This window comes from Suncus etruscus, chromosome 19 (genome assembly GCF_024139225.1).
Source record: "Suncus etruscus isolate mSunEtr1 chromosome 19, mSunEtr1.pri.cur, whole genome shotgun sequence".
NCBI lineage: Eukaryota > Metazoa > Chordata > Mammalia > Eulipotyphla > Soricidae > Suncus > Suncus etruscus.
The window spans coordinates 28,252,746-28,273,515 of record NC_064866.1 but is presented as its reverse complement, the minus strand read 5'-3'; the positions used below and the strand labels follow the sequence as shown (position 1 = coordinate 28,273,515).

At 46.8% G+C, this 20,770-nt stretch overlaps 2 protein-coding genes across 2 annotated transcripts; both read right to left on the bottom strand.

Annotated features, from left to right (window-relative positions):
• Positions 1 to 2,608: 2,608 nt before the first annotated feature.
• Positions 2,609 to 5,821, bottom strand: LOC125997364 (glutathione S-transferase Mu 2-like). The gene is made up of 8 exons (XM_049765811.1): positions 5,723 to 5,821; positions 5,427 to 5,502; positions 4,956 to 5,020; positions 4,589 to 4,670; positions 4,399 to 4,499; positions 3,356 to 3,451; positions 3,169 to 3,279; positions 2,609 to 2,698 (listed from the first exon to the last, which is right to left on the bottom strand). The coding sequence occupies exons 1-8, from the start codon at positions 5,756 to 5,758 to the stop codon at positions 2,609 to 2,611; spliced, it is 657 nt and encodes a 218-aa protein (XP_049621768.1). The 5' UTR covers positions 5,759 to 5,821.
• Positions 5,822 to 12,313: 6,492 nt separating this feature from the next.
• LOC125997360 (glutathione S-transferase Mu 2-like) lies at positions 12,314 to 16,144 on the bottom strand. Its single transcript, XM_049765807.1, has 8 exons — positions 16,044 to 16,144; positions 15,750 to 15,825; positions 15,295 to 15,359; positions 14,942 to 15,023; positions 14,752 to 14,852; positions 13,652 to 13,747; positions 13,465 to 13,575; positions 12,314 to 12,746 (listed from the first exon to the last, which is right to left on the bottom strand). Exons 1-8 carry the CDS (start codon positions 16,077 to 16,079, stop codon positions 12,657 to 12,659), a joined length of 657 nt encoding a protein of 218 aa, XP_049621764.1. The 5' UTR covers positions 16,080 to 16,144; the 3' UTR covers positions 12,314 to 12,656.
• Positions 16,145 to 20,770: the final 4,626 nt, after the last annotated feature.

Genomic DNA, 20,770 nt, shown 5'->3' with positions numbered 1-20,770 from the left:
CAGGGACTTTCATCCTAGAGATCAGATTCCTGAACATGGTACAAATAAGCACAGCCCCTCTCTTCATGAGAGGGTCAAAATAACTGGAGGACAGTCCCTAACACAGAAGATGACAAGAAATCCCCTTCCTGGGGACCTCTTCCTATACTCAAATCCCAGTCCCTGTACAGCCTGGACACCAGAATGCTACTCCACAAAGGGCTGGGAGAGCTGAGGAGTTTTTTGGAATGCACAGTGGACACTATGTGTCTTTGTCTTCCCACCATATTACAGATCTCCTAGAATTGCTGTGCACACACACACACACACACACACAGCTGCACACACACACAAACACACACACACACACCAACAAAGGCCTCACCTGCTCTGCTCAGGGCTGGGAATTGAGCTAGAAAGGGATCTTGGACTTTTCTCTTTGAGTTATCCACAAGGAACAGCCCAGTGAGGCCAGAGGCCAAGGGAACTTAAGAGCTGAGTTATCCCTTTCCTACCAGCCTCCTGTTCCTTATGTGGAAAAAAATAGTGGTGATGGTTCTTCTACTATGTAAGAATATTTTGTTTTGTTTTGGGTCACACCCAGTGACACTCAGGGGTTACTCCTGACTCTGCACTCAGAAATAGATTCTGGCAGGCACGGGGGACCATATGGGATGCCAGGATTTGAACCACCATCTGTCCTAAATCAGCTGCATGCAAGGCAAATGCCCTACTGCATTTAATTAATTAAAAATTAATTAAAAGTTAATTTTGATTGTGCCAGGAATCGAACCCAGAAATTCACTTTGGACCAATGCAACTATGAACTAGTAAGCTTCTAAAAGACCATCATAGGATGCTGACCTGATCCTGGCTACATCCCATGAATGCTTCTTCTGCTTTCCAGCACTAGGGAAACATCTTGAGAGAAGGAAACACAAAGGAGACGAAAAGTAAGGAAGATCAGGGAAAGTGACCCAAATTCTTTCAGGTTTGGGAACTAGCCAGGGACTTGAGCTTCAATCTAAGAAAAGGGAAGGTAGAAATGAGGCAGGAAATCAATCCTACAGGTGAGTAGTAGAACCCCCAGGGTGAACAAGCCCTGATCTCCAATCTGGGGTGAGGACAAACTCTGCCTCTCAGCAGAACTGCCCAGCTGCTTCCATCTCTGAAAGTTCTTCCAAGTTGTCTGCCTCCACTTTCCCCTGAGACTATATGCTTCTGTGTTTAGGGAAGATAGGGTAAGAGAATTAGGGAAATTGGGTGTGTCCCCTGGATGTTAAGAGTTTGTGCTTAAGGTAATTAGCTACAAAGTGGCCAGAGGTGGTTGTGTCACCTATACACAGTCGTCCAAGTCCTACTTGGCCACCCCCATCTCTGAAGCAATAAGGAAATATTCCACAACTTCCTCCCATGAAACTGTCTTCCTTGTAGTCAAAGCTTAACCCCTTCATCTATACAGACTTTGTACAGCCAGAAGGTCCAAAAAACCCTAACCATATCAAGTTAATAACAGATCATCAGAGGGCCCGAGGGATAGCACAGCGGTAGGGCATTTGCCTTGCACGCTGCCAACACAGGACCAACCTTGGTTCAATTCCCGGCATCCCATATGGTCCACTGAGCCTGCCAGGAGCGATTTCTGAGCACAGAGCCAGGAGTAGTAACTCCTGAGCACCGCCAGGTGTGACCCAAAAAACGAACAAAAAATAAGAAGAATAACAGATCATCATGTAAAGGAAATTGGGACCTAATATGCCCAGGCATCCACAAACTGCTCTACCAGCAATAAGTGAAGTCATGAGAGAGCTTATCCCCAGAACCCAGAATTCCCGACCCCATCTCCAAAGTGGGATCTGGTGCACTAGACACACAGTTTTAGAGTTACAGGATCAGAACCCCTGACCTGGGCAGGAGGACATGTGAGAGCACCAAGAGTCCAGGTCCTAACTGTCACAGCAGCCTGGACAGGGCCACTAGGAACCCTGAGAAGAGTCCAGGGCCCCAACTCTGGAAAGGGAGCAGCAAGACTCCTGATAGGGATCCCAGCCCAGTGCTCTGCTCACTCACACATTCAGCCCTGAACAGCCATGGGCCTTTCTGGTCGGGATGGGGGAGACCATCCCATTCAGAGGCTGCCCTTGCCAGCATCCCACAGAGCTTCTAGTCTCAGGGTCCACAGGAACATGAAGATGCTCACACATCCTCCCTCCTGCTGTTCCTCCATTCCCCAGTCCAGTTTCTTTTGTCAATTGAGGGACCAGACATAATCCAGTAATCCACAGAGCAAAGACAGGACACGGCAGGGGGAGGAAGGCTTTATTAGGGAGCAGAGGAAATGAGGGACGTGTGCTGGCAGACTCCCCACCACAGGGATATTACCCTGATCTCTAGGGCAAAGTCCAGGATAGGGCTGAGTTAGGACGGGGTCACAGTGGGCAAACACAGCCCATCTGTTTACCCCCACAGAAAATACAGCCCTATGGGCTCCAGATGGAAGGAACCAGGAAACCAAGATCAGGAATTAGGGGGAAGGAGGAAAAATAACAACGATGTGACTCTGGGGTTCAGGAAAAGTCTGAATGCTTGCAAGTCTCCACACACTATGGAAATGCTCTTACTTGCAGTCCTACTTGTTGCCCCATAGCGCCATCTTTGCATATACGGGCTTTGGAAGATAGCGGCTGGATTTCATGTAGGTAGAGATCTTCTTCAGGCCCTAAGGGAGAGGAAAACCAGATTAGATCTGAGGGTCTCATACAGTGATTGACTACATGTGAGACCTGTGAAACCAGAAAAGGGACAAATGGCACTATTTCTGGAGCCCCTATAGGATTTGGCCCTCAAATATGACATGTTCCTGCTACCATAGTTAAAATCTGCACGGTGTGGAGCCTGAGATCATGACAGGCTATTAGAATCAACATGCATCCTATAAGAGAGGCTCGATGATCAGCTTATTAGAAAGAAAACTGATGCTTGCAGGCATGAAACAGCTTCCTCAGTCCCCACACAGAAGCACAAAAGGGTTGGAAAGTAGCCTGGGTTTTTCCTCATTCCATTCTGGGCTATTCCTTCAGTGTTCCCCTGCACTCCTCTACAAGGCCTCCATTCCTTCTCTCTCATATGCTCCTGGTTTAGAAAGAGCAAAATGGGAAAGTAGGGTATGGGGGGTATCAGGTAAAATACCTCAAAACGGGCCATGAAGTCCTTCAGGTTTGGGAAAGCATCCAGACAGGTGGGAACAAACAGGCGATTCTGATCTAGGACATCATAGGCCAGGAAATCCACATAGGTGAGCTGCAGCAATACCAGGAAAAATGAGCCCCGAATCAGGACATGTGACCATACCCCTCACCAGTAAACCCTTCATTACCTTGTCCCCCGCAAACCAGGGCCTCTTCCCCAGATACTGTGAGTACTGCTTCATCTTCTCAGGGAGCCCTTCCAAGTACGCTGGCTTCAGCTTCTCCTGAAATATAAAACCAGAACCATCGCACCTCATGGTCACACCTAGACATCAGAGTGGAGTGTTTTCTCACCTTCCATGGCCACACTTGATGTGTAAACAGCGCAGCACCCATGAACAATGAGATGAGCCCCAGGCTCTGATGTCATCCGTTTGTGATTATACCCTGTCCAAGTGTGTCAATGTGGATCAATGTTTGTCAATTGACTCCACACCTCTGTCACCATATCCTCAATATTCAAACTTCCCACCGGTTAAGACCCAGAAGGCCACAAGATATTGGCCAGACATGGGGCTGAAGTGGTGGCGCAGTGGTAGGGTGTTTGCCTTGCATGCTTCTGACCTAGAAAGGGACTACGGTTCCATTCCCCTGCATCCCATATGGTTCCCCAAGCCAGGAGCGATTTCTGAGCGCATAGCCAGGAGTAACTCCTGAGTGTCACCGGGTGTGCCCCAAAAACAAAAAATAAAAATATATATTGGCCAGCCAGTCTTGTAGGAAAGAAGAAGCACAGAAATAAATAGGTAAAAGTGCCCTCATTCCAGTTGTTGTGTAGTGAATGTAGGAACATAGTACAAGGCCTTGAGAGTCTGACAGAGGAGGCAGAGAAATGAGAGAGCAGCTAAGCCGATCTGATAGACTGACTCATAGGCCCCTATGTTTGTTTCCCAGAGAAAGTGCTAGGCTAATGAAAGGTCCTGTAGGCACAATCTCTGCCCCAGAAGTGATCCTATCATTAGATAGGAAAGAGGACACTTCAGTATCACTGAACACAGTATAGCATTTAGAAGTCAGTCTGTAGAACTTAGAAAAATTCTAAATTTCGTAGTACTAAAAATGAACTGAACCTAGGAAGGCCAGATTTCATTAGATAAATTCATGGTCTCTCCTATCAAAGCCATCAACCCAGAAAAACCTTGAGGTATGGGACATGGAAGGAGGGACTCACAAAATCAGGGCTGTAGCAGATGTGGGCCAGTTGCATGCGGGTGTCCATAGTCTGGTTCTCCAACATGTCCACACGAATCTTCTCCTCTTCTGTTTCCCCACCTGTACTCACACAACATACACTCCCCTCAGCACCCCCAGGTCAACCTGGGTAGACCCACCTGTTACCTGCACCCTCCATCGATACTCACACATGTTGTGCTTGCGAGCCAAATAGCGAAGGATGGCATTGCTTTGGGTGATCCTGTGAGGCCCATCGATTAAGTAGGGCAACTATAAGGAAATAGGGCATGTCACAGGAACCCCAAGATCCCTGCACCTCCGCCTACATCCCCACAGGGAACCACTGTGTCTAGTGTTTGGCCCAGGTATGCTTAAGTTAACTGTCAAAGGAGTGATTGAGCTAGAGCCCAGAAATAGGGAGAGGCCAGGCAGCACCCCAGAATCTCAGAAGGGCAGAGGTACCAGATCCTGAGAACTCTGAGTTGGGACAGGAGATGATATATGTCCCTTATACTTTTCCTACACCCCCAACACACCACCAAATTCTATACCTACATTGGGGAAGTCGAGGCCCAGCTTGAATTTTTCATTCAGCCACTGGCTTTTGTCATAGTCAGGAGCTGTGGTGGAGAAGGTGGAGTGAGAACAAACTTCCTAGAGCCCAGCCCTCACTCTGGGAGAAGCAATTGAATCAGTATAATGAGCCCAGAACAGGAGGCTTTGTAATTTGAGCTAAGTCTCACATTCCAGTTGAGAGGGATAAAACCAGGTAGAAGAATATGAAACCAACATGGGAAAGGTTTGGGCAGGATTCAAGCAAAGCCCTAGGCGAGATCTTCCAAATTTTAATTCCGGGTCAGGAACTCCCTCTCACATCCTAGGAAACAGCTGCACTCCTCAAGGGGTAAAGGGTACAATATCATGACCAAGGGAGAGGGAGACAGAGGGACAAGAGGATGCCAGGGCTAGAGTGCTCTGCTATGATCTGCAGGAGATAGAGAAACACTCCAGCCCAGGAGCCATTACCATCTCCTATCTTGTACTTCTTCTCCTCATACTTGGAGTCAGTGTATTCTAGGAGCAGACGAATGGAGTGAGCCAGCTGGAAAACACAGCAATAGTACAGTCAGACAAGTGGAGACCAGACTCCATGAAATCTCCACTGATACCACCTACCACCCAGCTCATGCCCACCACCCCTCCACATTAACAGAACCCACAGTTCATAAGGAGTGGCCTGGGCTCTAGTAACTATAATAAAACAAATCCAGCATCTCCCACCATGTTTCCTTTCCCACCCTCATCCTGAGCTCTTTACTTACCCCCCGAAGGTCCCAGTACCCCAAGGTAATAGTCATGGTGCAGGTTTTCTGTCTTGGAGGAGAGGCCTCTGCCGAACTGAACTCTGGCTTTATGCTCAGAGCAGGACTGGGGAGTGTCCTGAGCTCAGCACCGCCTCCCCCCCCCCAGATAGATAGCTCCGCCTTCCCCCCAACACACACACACACACACACACACACACACACACACACACACACACACACACACACACACGAATCCTGAGAGAAATAACTGGCAGAACAGTAACCCCTGACCCTCCCAGCCTGCACTAACTCTGGCACCCAAAATGCGAATGTTACCCTTGCTCTCAAGCATGGCTGACCCTGCTGGACCCGGTTCTCTCCTCCATGCAACCTCTGCTCACCACAAGGTCCCACTCAGCAAAAAGCAACTGGAGTCAAGAGACACAGCACTTCTTTCTCCTTCCCTCTCCCTGCCCAGATCTGCCTGCACTGGGAGGAACCCACATCTGGATGCTCTATTGCCCACCGAGGCTCAGGGAGCTACAGCTAGAGCTGTTCCTGGTAGCTGACACTTACCTACAGTGACACCAAGCAGCAGATTTATGTAACCAGATAAGAGCACATCCTGGGCTCTAGAACCTTCCTACCAGGCAGCCACTCCTCAGGATGTAGAGATCTTTCTAGAAGACAAGTGCTTTCCAGAAGACAAGTGGGTAGAAGGCTCTGAAACTTGGGAGGAAACCTATGCCGAGGAGAGTGCGGATATCATGGGAGGAATCTCAGTCCTGAGATGCCACTGGGCATGATTCAACTTCCAGAACGGTGTAAGAAACTATCTATTCCTTTTATCAATTTTTTTTTTTTTTGGTTTGGTTTTTGGGCCTCACCAGTGACACTCAAGGGTTATTCCTGGATATGCACTCAGAAATAGCTCCTGGTTTGGGGACCATATGGAACACCAGGGATCAAATACAGGTCTGACCTGGGTCAACTGCGTGCAAGGCAAATGCCCTACTACTGTGCTATTACTCCAGCCTCTACATTCTTTGTTTTTTTTGTTTGTTTGTTTGTTTTGGTTTTGGTTTTTGGGCCACACCCGTCGGCGCTCAGGGGTTACTCCTGGCTGTCTGCTCAGAAATAGCTCCTGGCAGGCACGGGGGACCATATGGGACACCGGGATTCGAACCAACCACCTTTGGTCCTGGATTGGCTGCTTGCAATGCAAACACCACTGTGCTATCTCTCCGGGCCCACATTCTTTGTTTTTTAATTCACCAAGTTTGTCATAGTGTAGATAGTAATATTTTAGCATAAGATGTTATGCCGGCTGCAGCCAGAGTGTCAGGCTCCCTTCAATGTTTCTAGAATCTTTTTCTTCTTTTATTTTGGGTCATTGGCAGTTCTTAGGGTTTATTCCTGGTTCTACACTCAAGAATTACTCCTGAGTGCAGAGCAGTGCAAGGAACTCTATGGGATTGTGGAGGGTCAAACCCAGGTTGGCTGCATGCAAGGTAAGTGCCCAATAAGCTGTCCTATATCTCTGGCTCTCTAAAACCTTTTCTACATTTTTTGTGAGGAGGTGGCTCTCTAGCTGCTGTGCTCAGGGGTTCTGGATGCACCTCCAGGAACTCTCAGGCTCCAGAGAAGGGTTCACTGGGGCCTTGCAGGTGACTCTGATGAGATACTTCAAGCCTTTTAAAAGATGAGTCCAGGGGCATATGACAAGTCCTAGGCTGGGAAGGGAGGGAGAGAGAGAGAGAGAGAGAGAGAGAGAGAGAGAGAGAGAGAGAGAGAGAGAGAGAGAGAGAGAGAGAGTGGGACCAGAGAAGGTTAGATTGAGGACAAGGTACAAGGAACAGGTAAACAAGGTAAAAAAATAAATAGTCCATGGGCCAGGGCGGTGGCACAGCTATTTGGCATTTGCCTTTCATGCGGCTGATCCAGGACAGACTGCAGTTCAATCCCCCGGCGTCCCATATGGTCCCCCAAGCCAAGAGTGATTTCTGAGCACAGAGCCAGGATTAACCCCTAAGCATCACTGGGTGTGGCCCAAAAACCAATAAATAAATAAATAAATAAATAAATAAATAAATAAATAAATAAAACAGTCCAAAATGATACAACTGAAGGTCTGTCGAAATCAGGAAGAAAAGCCTTAGTCAAGAATAGAAACAGTTCAGTCAGATTGCTGCTTTAACAGCCTCTTGAAACTGCCAGGGACACCCCACCCCCAACCTCACTTTGACCCCGCCAATCAATAATAGTTAATTAAGGTATTTCTTAAAGGGAAGGACCCCTTTTATGGCTGGTGTTGTATTGCTGCTGGAGTAATACAGTCATATAGGACAGGGTCCGGCAACATGACATCTGCTATGTATAGGGACGACCATGTGCTGTGGGGCTAGTACCTAAACCCTGCACCATCTCCTGGCCCTAGGCCCAGGGTCCTCTGATGTACTCCAATGCGACTAACTTTACCTTGGACACATTCTCAGATCTGTTCAGGCCATTGCAGACTTCAAATAATCCCAATTTATTATATCATGGCTTTGTTTGAACTCTCTCAAAGTTGGAAAGTTCAGACTGGCAGAGGGACACCAGATCACCATCCTTTTCTCCCCAGAAACTTAAGTGAGGCCATTAGATGGCTGAGGCTCCGTCCCAGAACTCCAGGCCCCCTACCCCTCACAAAGGTGGAATCAGGTACACTAGATGCAGTTTCAGACATGTACGATCAGAACCCCTTTCTGGGTAGAGGGTGCATTACAGCTCCAACAAGGTCTGATGGCTATCCAGAGGCGAGGTGCTGAAACGCTTTGTCGTATGTTTAGAAGAAGTAAAATCTTTCCTGGCCAGCAAAGAGTTCACCTTTGCTGAGCTGGAATAACCAGAGTAGCTGGAAAAATTACACTTTATGGTAGACATCTAAACACACTAAATACAACCCTTCATGGAAAAGGAAGCACAGCCCTACATATGCTGGAGGAGGTTTTGGCATTTGAGCGCAAGTTGACAGTATTTGTCAAAGATTTACAGAGAGGCACCCTGTCTCACTTTCCCTCTCTGAGAGAGATCAAACAAAGTCATGATAGGATAAATTTGGATTATTTGAAGTCTGCAATCACCACCATGCAAAATTTGTTTGCGAAATGATTCTGAGTTCAGAGAGGAAAAAAAAAACACACATTATCCTTTTCTGTTACTCTCCTGGCAATCGATCCATCTTTATTGACTATGATTGCATTTGAAGGTGTAAGCATCAGTTTTCTTTCTAATAAGCTGATCTTGAGATGGAACTGGCCGATATAGCCAACAAAGATATATGGGTGTCCAACTTCAAATGCTTGACCGCTACTCTTGTGTGTGTGTGTGTGTGTGTGTGTGTGTGTGTGTGTGTGTGTGTGTGGTTTTTGGGTCACACTCGGCAGTGCTCAGGGGTTATTCTGGCTCCAGGCTCAGAAATTGCTCCTGGCAGGCACGGGGGACCATATGAGATGCCGGGATTCGAACCGATGACCTCCTGCATGAAAGGCAAATGCCTTACCTCCATGCTATCTCTCCGGCTTCTTGACGGCTACTCTTGAGGGATGTTGCCCGTCAGAAGGCCATTCTGGCTCAAAATCATAAATGGAGTAATATTGAAAATCTTCCAAAACAGGACAAACTTATATTCAAAACATGGAATGCCATCCCCAATACTTATAAAACATGAAAAAGTATGCACTGGGAGTCTTGTCAATCTTTGGCTCAACATATGTATGTGAGCAAGTCTTCTCCAAAATTAACTATATTAAAAACATATCGATCAGGGCCAGGAAGGTGGCGCTAGAGGTAAGGTGTCTGCCTTGCCTGCGCTAGCCTAGGATGGACAGCGGTTCGATCCCCCGGTGTCCCATATGATCCCCCAAGCCAGGAATGACTTCTGAGCACATAGCCAAGAGTAACCCTGAGCGTCACCGGGTGTGGCCCAAAAACAAAAAAAAAACAAAAACATATCGATCATGCCTCACAGATGATAGCTTACAAGCCTTTGTGAATATGAAGATAACGTCCTACAGCCCTGATGTGCAGACACTGTACACTGAGGTTCAGGAGCAAAAATCTCATTAAACAGGTGAATTAAATATTTTAATTAGGGCCGGAGCAGTGGTGCAGGGTGTAAGGAATTTGCCTTGTGCACGCTAGCCTAGGACAGACTGCAGTTTGGTCCCCTTCCTGGGGACCTATTCATATACTCAAATCCCAGCCCCTGTACAGCCTGGGCATCAGAATGCTACTCCATACAGAGCTGGGAGAGCTGCGGAGTTTTCTGGAATGCACAATGGACACTCTGTGTCTTTGTCCTCCCACTACATGATAGGTCTCCTAGAATCACTCAGCAGCCCCCATGCTTGAACAAGGGACTTGAGCTCCCTTGTTCTAAGGAGAGAGAATGTTGAAATGAGAGAGGAAATCAATCCCACAGATGAGCAGCAGAACCCCCAGGGTGAATGAGCCCTGATCTCCAATTTGGGGTGAGGACAGTTCTCACATCCTTGATCTTGTCCCCAAATGCTGCCTCTCAGCAGAACTGCCCAGCTGCTTCCATCTCTAAAAGTTCTTCCAAGTTGTCTGCCTCCACTTTCCCCTGAGACACAGCAGAGCTACATCATGTCACCTGCAGATACCAAAATAGGGGTACCTCTCCAAGACCCTGAACCCCAAGGTCCAAGGAAACAGCTATGTTAGGACTGTACTTGAGGGTGTAAATGATGTTGGTAAAGTCAAATCCCAAAATGTAGAAGTCACTGGTGAGGTCAGATCCCAGTTGAGTAGAGAAAAAGCCATCCACCAGCCACTTCGGGAGAGGAACTTCGGGCCATGGGAAATGGATATTTATATTAAGGGAGAGTAATGTGTGGACTCTGTGTCAGCCAATAGGGTAGGATGTGAGAGGGAATTAAAACAGGGTATGTGCTTCTATGTTTAGGGAAGATAGGGTAAGGGAATTAAGGAAAGTAGGATGTATGCTCTGGATGTTAAAACAGGATGTGTACTTTTTATTATTATTATTATTATTTATTCATTAATTTTAGATGCTTAATTTTTACAGTTGTTTTGTTAGATTGAGCATGCATAAGTATAATACATATTTTTATATACACAGATATACACAAATTCATAGAAGTTGTGAGAATATTAGAGCATGAACATGAGACCATCTGGGATCCAATCTAGGCATTGACACAAATAGGTCTGCTCTAAAAATTGAATCTCATCAAAAAAATAAAATAAAATAGGGCCCGGAGAAATAGCACAGCGGCGTTTGCCTTGCAAGCAGCCGATCCAGGACCAAAGGTGGTTGGTTCGAATCCCGGTGTCCCAGATGATCCCCCGTGCCTGCCAGGAGCTATTTCTGAGCAGACAGCCAGGAGTAACCCCTGAGCACCGCCGGGTGTGGCCCCAAAACCAAAAACCAAATAAAATAAAATAAAATAAAAATAAAATAAAAGTATGTGTTTTATATTATTTTATGCAAATACCACAGTTGATTCAATTATATAGAATGCAATATTGCTTCTGTAATCATAGTATATATTATTTTAATATGATTATGTTACAGACTAAAAGTAATATAATTCATTCAATAGAGATAATGATCGAATATAATGATATATGTTACATAGTTAATATAACTATATTTTATATAATGATTGTACAACTTTTTTATTATAATCATTCTATTTTATGTACTATGTTATGATGCTAATTTTATCGATACGGGGAAAGTGGTTAAGTTGTCAAAAAAAATAAATGAAACTAAACAGTTAAAAAAAATTGAACCTCATCAAGGTAATTAGCTACAAAGTGGCCAGAGGTGGTGTCACTTATACACAGTCCTCCAAGCCCTACTTGGCCCCCCCATCTATGAAGCAAGAAGGAGACATCCCACAACTTCCTCCCATGAAACTGTCATCCTCATAGTCAAACCTTAATCCCTTCATCTACACAGACTTTGTACAGTCTAAAGGTCCAAAATACATTAACCATACCAAGTTAATAACAAATCATCAAGTAAAGGACATGTGGGACCTAATATGCCCGGGCTCCATAGACTGGGCATTAACCAACTCTGAGTGAGATCATGAGAGGGCTCCTCATAATCCCATGATCGGACCCCAGAACTCCTGATGCCGCTACAAAGTAGAATCTAGTGCACTAGACATACAGGGATACAGAATCAGAACCCCTGACCTGGGCAGCAGGACATGTGGGAGCACCAAGAGTCCAGGGCCTAACTGTCACAGCAGCCTGGACACGGCAATTAGGAACCCTGAGAAGAGTCCAGGACGCCAACAGTGGAAGGGAGCAGCAGGACTCCTGATAGGAATCCCAGCCCAGTGCCCTGCTCACTTACACACTCAGCCCTGCACAGCCATGGCCTTTTTGGTCAGATGGGGGAGACCTCAGAGGCTGCCCTTGCCAGCATCCCACAAGGAACATGAAGGAGTTCACACATCCTCCCTCCTGCTGTCCCTCCATTCCCCATTCAAGTTCCTACTGTCAATTGAGAGGGCCTGCAGCTCCAGACACAATCCAGGAACCCACAGAGCAAAGACAGGACACAGCTGAGGGTGGAAGACTTTATTGGGAAGCAGAGAAAATGAGGTACATGTTCTGGCAGAAGCCCCATCACACGGTTATCATCCTGTTCTCTAGGGTAAGGTCCAGGGTAGGCTGAGCTAGGATGGGGTCACAGTGGGCAACTCAGGTACAGACCCAATTGCTACCCCCATAGGAAGCACAGCCCCTCGGGCTCCAGGTGGAAGGAACCAAGAAACAACATCAAGGAGTCAAGGGAGGGGGGGAAGGAGGATAAATAACAACAGAGTAACTCTGGGATTCAGAAAGTCTAAATGTTTGCAAGTCTCCACACAGAGTTTATGAAACTGCTCCTATTTCCTGTTGGGCCTTACTTGTTGCCCCATAGCGCCATCTTTCCACATATGGGCTTTGGAAGGTAGCGGCTGGATTTCATGTACGTAGAGATCTGCTTCAGGCCCTAAGAGGGAGGAAAACCAGATTAGCTCTGAGAGTTGACTGAACTCACACACTGATTGACTACTTGTGAGACCTATGAAGCCAGCAAAGGGCCACACAGACACTATTTCTGGAGCCCCTATAAGATATGGCCATAAAAAATGACATGTTTCAGGACCAGAGCAGTGGCACAAGTGGTAGGGTGTTTGCCTTGCATGTAGCTAACATAGGATGGACTGCGGTTTGATCCCCCGGAGTCCCATATAGTCCCCCAAGCCAGGCGCAATTTCTGAGCATATAGCCAGTTGTACCCCCTGAGCATCACCGGGTGTGGCCAAAAAACCAAATATATGTGTGTGTATATATATATATAGATATATATATAGATATATATATATATGACATGATTCTGCTACCATAGTTAAAATCTGCACTGTGTGGAGCCTGAGATCATGACAGGCTATTAGAATCAACATTCATCCTATAAGAGAGGCTTGGTGATCAGCTTATTAGAAGGGAAACTGATGCTTGCAGGCATGAAGCAGCTTCCTCAATCCCCACACAGAAGCCCAAAAGGGTTGGAAAGTAGCCTGGCTCTCTCTCCATTCCATTCTGACTCTTCCTGCAGTGCTCCCCTGAATTCCTCCACAGGGCCTCCATCCCTTCTCTCACACATGCTCCTGGTTCAGAAAGAGCCAAAATAGAATGGCGGGGGGAGTGGGGGACATCAGGTAAAATACCTCAAAACGCGCCATGAAGTCCTTCAGGTTTGGGAAAGCATCCAGACAGGTGGGAGCAAATTGGCGATTGAAATCGAGGACATCATAGGCCAAGAAATCCACATAGGTGAGCTGCAGCGATACCAGGAAAAATGAGCCCCAAATCAGGACATGTGACCACACCCCTCACCTGTAAATCTCTCATTACCTTGTCCCCCACAAACCAGGGACTCTTCCCCAGACACTGTGAGTACTGCTTCATCTTCTCAGGGAGCCCTTCCAAGTACCCTGGCTTCAGCTTCTCCTAAAACACAAAATCAGAACCATCACACCTCCTGGTCACACCTAGATCTCATCGAGGAGTGCCTTCTCACCCTCCATATTGATGTGTAAATATCATGCACCCATGAACAATGGGATGAGCCCCAGGCTCTGACGCCATGCATTTGTGATTATCCCCTCTGCCCGGGTGTGTCAATGTCTGTCAATCCACTGCACACATTGTCCCTTCATCTGTCGCTGTACCCACAATACCCAACTTCCCCACCTGTTAGACCCAGAAGGCCACAAGATTTTAGCCAGCCAGTCCTGTAGTGAAGAAGCACAGAAATGAATAGGCAGAAGTGCCCTCATTCCTGATATCGGGCGGTGAATGAAGGAATATAGTGCAAGGGCTTGAGTGTCTGACAGGAGGCAGAGAAACAAGAGCGCTGCTAATTCGATCTGATAGAAAGTCATAGGCCTCTGTGTGTGTTTCCCAGAGAAGGTGTTGGGCTAATGAGAGGTCCCGTAGGCACAAATTCCTGCCCCAGAAGTGCTCCTATCATTACCAGATAGGAAAGAGCTTCAGTGTCACTGAACACCATATAGTATATAGAAGTCAGTCTGCAGGGACTAAAGGGACAGCACAGCAGTAGGGCATCTGCCTTGCAAGAAGCCGACCCAGATCTGGATTTCATCCCCAGGATCCCATATGGTCCCCCGAGACAGCCATGAGCGATTTCTGAGCGCAGAGCACAGAGTTTATGGAACTGCTCCTGCTTCCTGTTGGGCCTTACTTGTTGCCCCATAGCGCCATCTTTCCATATATGGGTTTTGGAAGGTAGCACCTTCCAAAAGGTATGGCCCATAAAAATTTTTTAAAAATTAGTCAGTCTGTAGAACTTAGAAAAATTCTAGAATTCATAGTTCTAAAGATGAACTGAACTTAGAAAGGCCAGATTTTATTAGATAAATTCATGGCCTCTCCTATCAAAGCTATCAACCCAGTCCAGCCCTGAGATATGTTACATGGGAGGAGGAACTCACAAAGTCCGGGCTGTAGCAGATTAGGCCCAGTTGTATGCGGGTGTCCATAATCTGGTTCTCCAACATGTCCACACGAATCTTCTCCTCTTCCGTCTCCCCACCTGTACCCACACAACATACACTCCCCTCAGCACCCCCAGGCCAACCTGGGCAGGCCCACCTGTTATCTGCACCCTCCACCAGCACTCACACATGTTGTGCTTGCGAGCCAAGTAGCGAAGGATGGCATTGCTCTGGGTGATCCTGTGAGGCCCATCGATTAAGTAGGGCAGCTGAAAGGCAATAGAGCATGTCACAGGAACCCCAAGATCCCCGTACCCCCACCTGCATTCCCATAGGGAACCACTGGCCCAGGTATGCTTAAGTAAACTGTCAAAGGAGTGAATTAACTAGAGCCCAGAAACAGGGAGAGGCCAGGCAGCGCCCCAGAATCTCAGGAGGGCAGAGGCACCAGATCCTGAGAACTCTCAGCTGGGACAGGAGATAACATGTGTCCCTTAGACTTTCCCACACCCCCAACGCTCCACCGAACCCTGCACATACGTTGGGGAAGTCAAGGCCCAGCTTGAACTTTTCATTCAGCCACTCGCTTTTGTCATAGTCAGGAGCTGTGGTGAAGAAGGTGGGGTGAGAACAAACTTCCTAGAGCCCAGTCCTCACTCTGGGAGCTGCAACTGATTTAGTATGACCTCAGAACAGGAGGCTTTGTAATTTGAGCTAAGTCTCACATTCCAGTTTAGAGGGAAAACGACAGGCAGAAGAATATGAAACCAACATGGAAAAGGTTTAGGCAGGATTCAAGCAAAGCTCTAGTTGGGACCTTCCAAATTTTAATTCCAGGGCAGGGACTTCCTCTAACATCCTAGGAAACAGCTGCAAGGGGTTAAGGGGTGCAAAGTCATCACTCATGGAGAGGGGAGACAGAGGGACAAGAGGGCTAGAGTGCTATGCTATGATTTAGAGGAGACAGAGAAACACTCCAGCCTAGGAGCCATTACCATCTCCCATCTTATACTTCTTCTCCTCATACTTGGAGTCAGTGTATTCTAGGAGCAGGCGAATGGCATGAGCCAGCTGGGAAACACAAACACAGCACAGTCAGACAAGTGGGGACCAGACTGCATGAAATCTCCCTGATACCACCTACCACCCAGCTCATGCCCACCACCCCTCCACATTAACAGAACCCACAGTTCATAAGAAGTGGCCTGGGTTCTAGTAACTGTAGTAAAACACACCCAGAACCACCCCTCATGTCCCTTTTCCACCCTCACCCTGAGCTCCTTACTTACCCCCCGAATGTCCCAGTACCCCAAGGTCATAGTCATGGTGCAGGTTTTTTCTGTCTTGGAGGAGAGGTCTCCGTTGAACTGAACTCTGGCTTTAAGCACGGAGCAGGGCTGGGGAGTGGCCTGAGCTCAGCACCACCTTCCCCCAGATAGTTGGCACCTCCTTCCCCTCCAGCTCCCACACTCCTCCTGAATCCTGAAAGGAGAGAGAACAGGCAGAACTGGAACCTCTGACCCTCCCAGCCTGAGCAAACTCTGGCACACAACCACCTAATGCTATTTGTGCTTGATTTTTTTTGTGTGTGTGTGGTTTTTGGGCCACACCCGGTGACATTCAGGGGTTACTCCTGGCTATGCACTCAGAAATAGCTCCTGGTTTGAGGGACCATATGGGATGCCTGAGGATCGAACCATGGTCCATCCTAGGTCAGCCTCGTGCAAGGCAAATGCCCTACTGATGTGCCACTACTCCGGTCCTACTATCTGTGCTTCCAAGCATGGCTGATTCTGCTAGACCTGGCATGCAACTTCTGTTTACCACAAGGCCCCACTCAGCAAAAAGTAACTAGAGTCAGGAGACCTAGCACTTCCTTCTCCTTCCTGCTCCCTGTCTGGATCTGCCTGAGGTGGGAGTACCCACATCTGGATTTTCTATTGCCCACTGAGGCTCAGGAAGCTACAGCTGAAACTTACCTACAGGGGACACCAACAGGGTGTAGAGATCTTTCCAGAAGACAAGGGCACTGGGTAGAGAGCTCTGAAATGTGGGAGGAAACCCATACTGAGGGGAGTGCGGATATCAAAGGGGGAACCTCAGTCCTGAGATGCCACTGGGCATGCTTCAACTTTCAGAACTATGGAATAAACTATCCATTCTTTTCTTTTATTAATTCACCAAGTTTGTCATAGTGTAGATAGTAATATTTTAGGATAAGATGCTATGCCAGGTTGCAACCAGTGTCAGCCTCCCTTTAATGTTTCTAGAACCTTTTTGGGGGAAGGGAGGGATCATAGGCAGTGCTTAGGGTTTACTCCTGGCTTTGTACTCTGGAATTACTTCTGAGTTCAGAGCAGTACTTGGGGAATTATATGAAATTATGAAAGATCGAATCCAGGTTGGCTACATGCAAGGCAAGTGCCCAATAAGCTGTCCTATATCTCTGGCCCTCTAGAACTTTTTCTATCTTTTACTTGAGGAGGTGGCTCCCGAGCTGCTGTGCACAGGGGTTTTTGGATGTACCTCCAGGAACTCTGAGGCTGCCAGAGCCAACTGCCAGAGAAGGGCCTGCACTGCCAGGGTCCACTGGGGCCTTGCAGGCGACTCTGATGAGATACTTCAAGCCTTTTTAATAGATAGTAGATGAGGCAACGGAGAGATAGCGCGGAGGTAAGGCGTTTGCCTTGCATGCTGAAGGACGGTGGTTAAAATCCCAGCATCCCATATGGTCCCCCGAGCCTGTCAGGAGCGATTTCTGAGCATAGAGTCAGGAGTAACCCCTGAGCATTGCCGGGTGTGACTCAAAAACAACAACAACAAAAAAGATAATAGATAGTAGATGAGTTCAGGGGCATATGACAAGCCCATAGGCCGGGGGAGGGCAGGGGGAGAGAGGGGGGGGAGAGAGAGAGAGAGAGAGAGAGAAGAGAGAGAAGAGAAAGAGAGATTTGTTACCAGGGTAAGATTAGATTGAGGGAATGGCACAAGGAACAAGTAAACAAAGTAAAGGATAACTAGTCCAAAATGATACAGCTGAAGGTCTGCCAAAATCAGGGAGAAAAGCCTTAAAAAGGAGTAGAAACACTTCCTGTCACATTGCTGCTCCCAGAGCTCTTCAAACTGCATGGACTCCACCCCCAGTCTGACTTTGAGGGGCGGGGTGATATACCCAGTTAAAAAATAATGGCTGGTGAAGGTATTTCTTAAAGGGGCGGACCCCTTTTATGGCTGATTCTGTACTGCTGCTGGAGTAATGTAGTCATGTAGGATAAGGTCAGGCTACATGACGTCTGTCATGTGTAGGGAAGACCGTGTGCTGTGGGACTAATACCTAAACCCTGCACCATCTCCTGGCCCTAGGCCCAGGCTTCTTTGATATACTCCAATGCCACTAACTGTACCTTGGGCATACTCTCAGATCTGTTCAGGCCATATATATATAAAAAAAAAAAGCTTCAGATAATTGGAAGGAAAGAGACAGATAACTCCTTTTAAGAAAAAAACACTTTCTTTGCTTTGATGCACTATGTAACTTGAACTAGGCTAACAAATAGCTTCCAACGTGTAGAATTTTAGAACAATTTTTGACCAGAACATTAGTTTTTACAGTATTTTATCAAATGTATAAGACTGCTATATATTATTATTTTGTAATTTCTAAGAAATAAAAATTGTTTTAATTACCAAGGATACAGTGTAAACAAAACGAGTGAATTTTAGGTTAAAATGGTTTTTACAACGAATAGAATTTTCCAGAATATACACCTTTTATGGCCTTATAGTACTGCATTATTTTTTCCCTATTTTGGGTATTATGATAACAACCTAGAGCCCAGCTTGCATTTGAATAAAAGTCTTAATTTGAAAAAAAAAAAAAAAAAAAAGCTGCTGGCAGAGGGACACCTGGTCACCATCCCCTGCTCACTAGAAACTTAAGTGAGGCCATGAGATGGCTGAGGTTCCATCCTAGAACTCCAGTCCTTCCATCCCCACAAAGGTGGAATCAGGTACACTAGATGCAATTTCAGATATGCAGGATCAGACCCCTTCCTGGGCAGAGGATGCATGGGTGTACCCTGTGTCCAGGTCCAGACAATCACAGCAGCCTGGACAGGGCCACTAAGATCCCTGGGAAGGAACCAGGGTCCCCACAGGGGAAGGGGAGCAGCCAGTGTTCCCCACAGGGACTCCAGCTAAGACTCACACATTCAGTCCTGCACAGCAATGGATCTTCCTGGGTGGGGCAGGGGGAAGACAACCTCACATAGAGGCCACCCTGACCAGCACCCCACAACACTTCTAATCTCAGGGTCCACAGGAATGTGAATGTGGCCACACTCCCTCCCACTTGCTGGCCCCCTTCTACAAATGTCCCTGAGCCAAGAGCCTCTGTCAGTGCTTTAAATCCACTAGAGACGAGACAGCCTTAGAATCCACCACAACTCTACAGACAGGGCCTACAATCCACTTATCAGAAAGAAAACTGAGGCAGGCAAGTAGGAAGCAGCTTCCCCAGTTCCCACACAGAGACAGGAAAGAGCTGGAGACCAATCTGGTTCTCTCCCCATTTTGAGCTCTTCCTGCAGTGCTCCTGTCCTCTCTCCCACAGGGGACCTGGCTCCTGGCTCTCAAACTTGTCCTGGTTCAGAATGAGATTCCAGGCTTCCCAGGGTCCCACAGTGGGAACAGAACAGAGCCAGCCTGCTGAGGGCAGTTCTCACTTGACTCAGCACAACAGAAGGCAGGCACTTCCCAGGGCAGCTCCAGTGGAGTTCCTGTGACATGGCAAAAGCCATGCTCTCAGACCTTGGGCAAAAGCTTCACAGAAGTTTTTGTACACTGGGTTTTTTCTCACATTTCAGAGCTCTCTACCCGGTGCCCAAAAGCTTCCAGAAGTCTCCTGGAACAGTCTCAGGTGGTCCCAGAGTAAGAAATATTCCCCATGTCATGTACTACTTCTGGGAACCAAGATGATTGTTTTTCTTATTCCTTACTACAGTAACCTGGGAACAATGGGTTCTATAGAAACCCATAACATAATCATTTGAGAGCCTGTTTTTTTGCTTGAAAGCTATCACTAATATTCTTAAGAATAGCAATAGTAAGAATCATTTAGCCACAACTTTGGATCAGTTACAAGTAGAAGAGTTTCTTATAGAAGAATCGAGGGGGAAGCTTGTAGCACAAGACCTGACAGCTGGAGACACTTGAAGGACTGTGACAGAGTCATATGGGTATCCCTATGATAAGGCAGAAGTAGATCAGGTAAAGGAAATGCAATTTTTTATGTTCCTAAGGAAAAGCAAGGCACAGGTTGGTTATATCTAATACAGGGCAAATGATAAAAACCACCTATAAGACTAAACTATGGCCCACTTAACATAGGATTAACTACACCTGTTCCCTTACCCTATACAGGAGTGTATGATGAAGCTAGTAACAGAGGAGTGGTGCATGAAGGAAAAAAAGAGTGTTTTATTATAAATTGCCCTTTTTAGAAATATTAAAAAGAGCAATGTTTCTTTAGTGTCATTTTACATAGGAACAAAGGGATTCACTGAAAAAGCAAATAAAGAAGGCTGTGGAAGGCTTGGATTAAGGCAGTACATAATTGGAGACCTAAACCTGGACCCCAGACATAAATTTAGAATGGTGGATCTATAACATATTAAATATAACAAAAAATCCTGCTCATAGCTCAGGCTGGGCAGGGTTCTAAAATCAAGTAAAGATTAACCACATTAACCGCTAGTCTTAGGTCATATAGTTAATAGAGACAATCACCGGAGTGCCCTTGTTTAGAAATAGTAAGATTAGATCTGATTCTTGATAATGTCAGCATGCCTAGAAAATTGTCAATATGTGTTGAAATAAGGAACCTGTAAATTTAATGCAGTTGCTCTGTAACGGAAGCTCAAGCCAAAGCTCTTAGTCACTTTCCAGCACCCATAACTTTGAGTCTTTTGTTTTGATGACCCCTTGCCTACCTGTCTTCCAAGGAGGACCCTAGTGC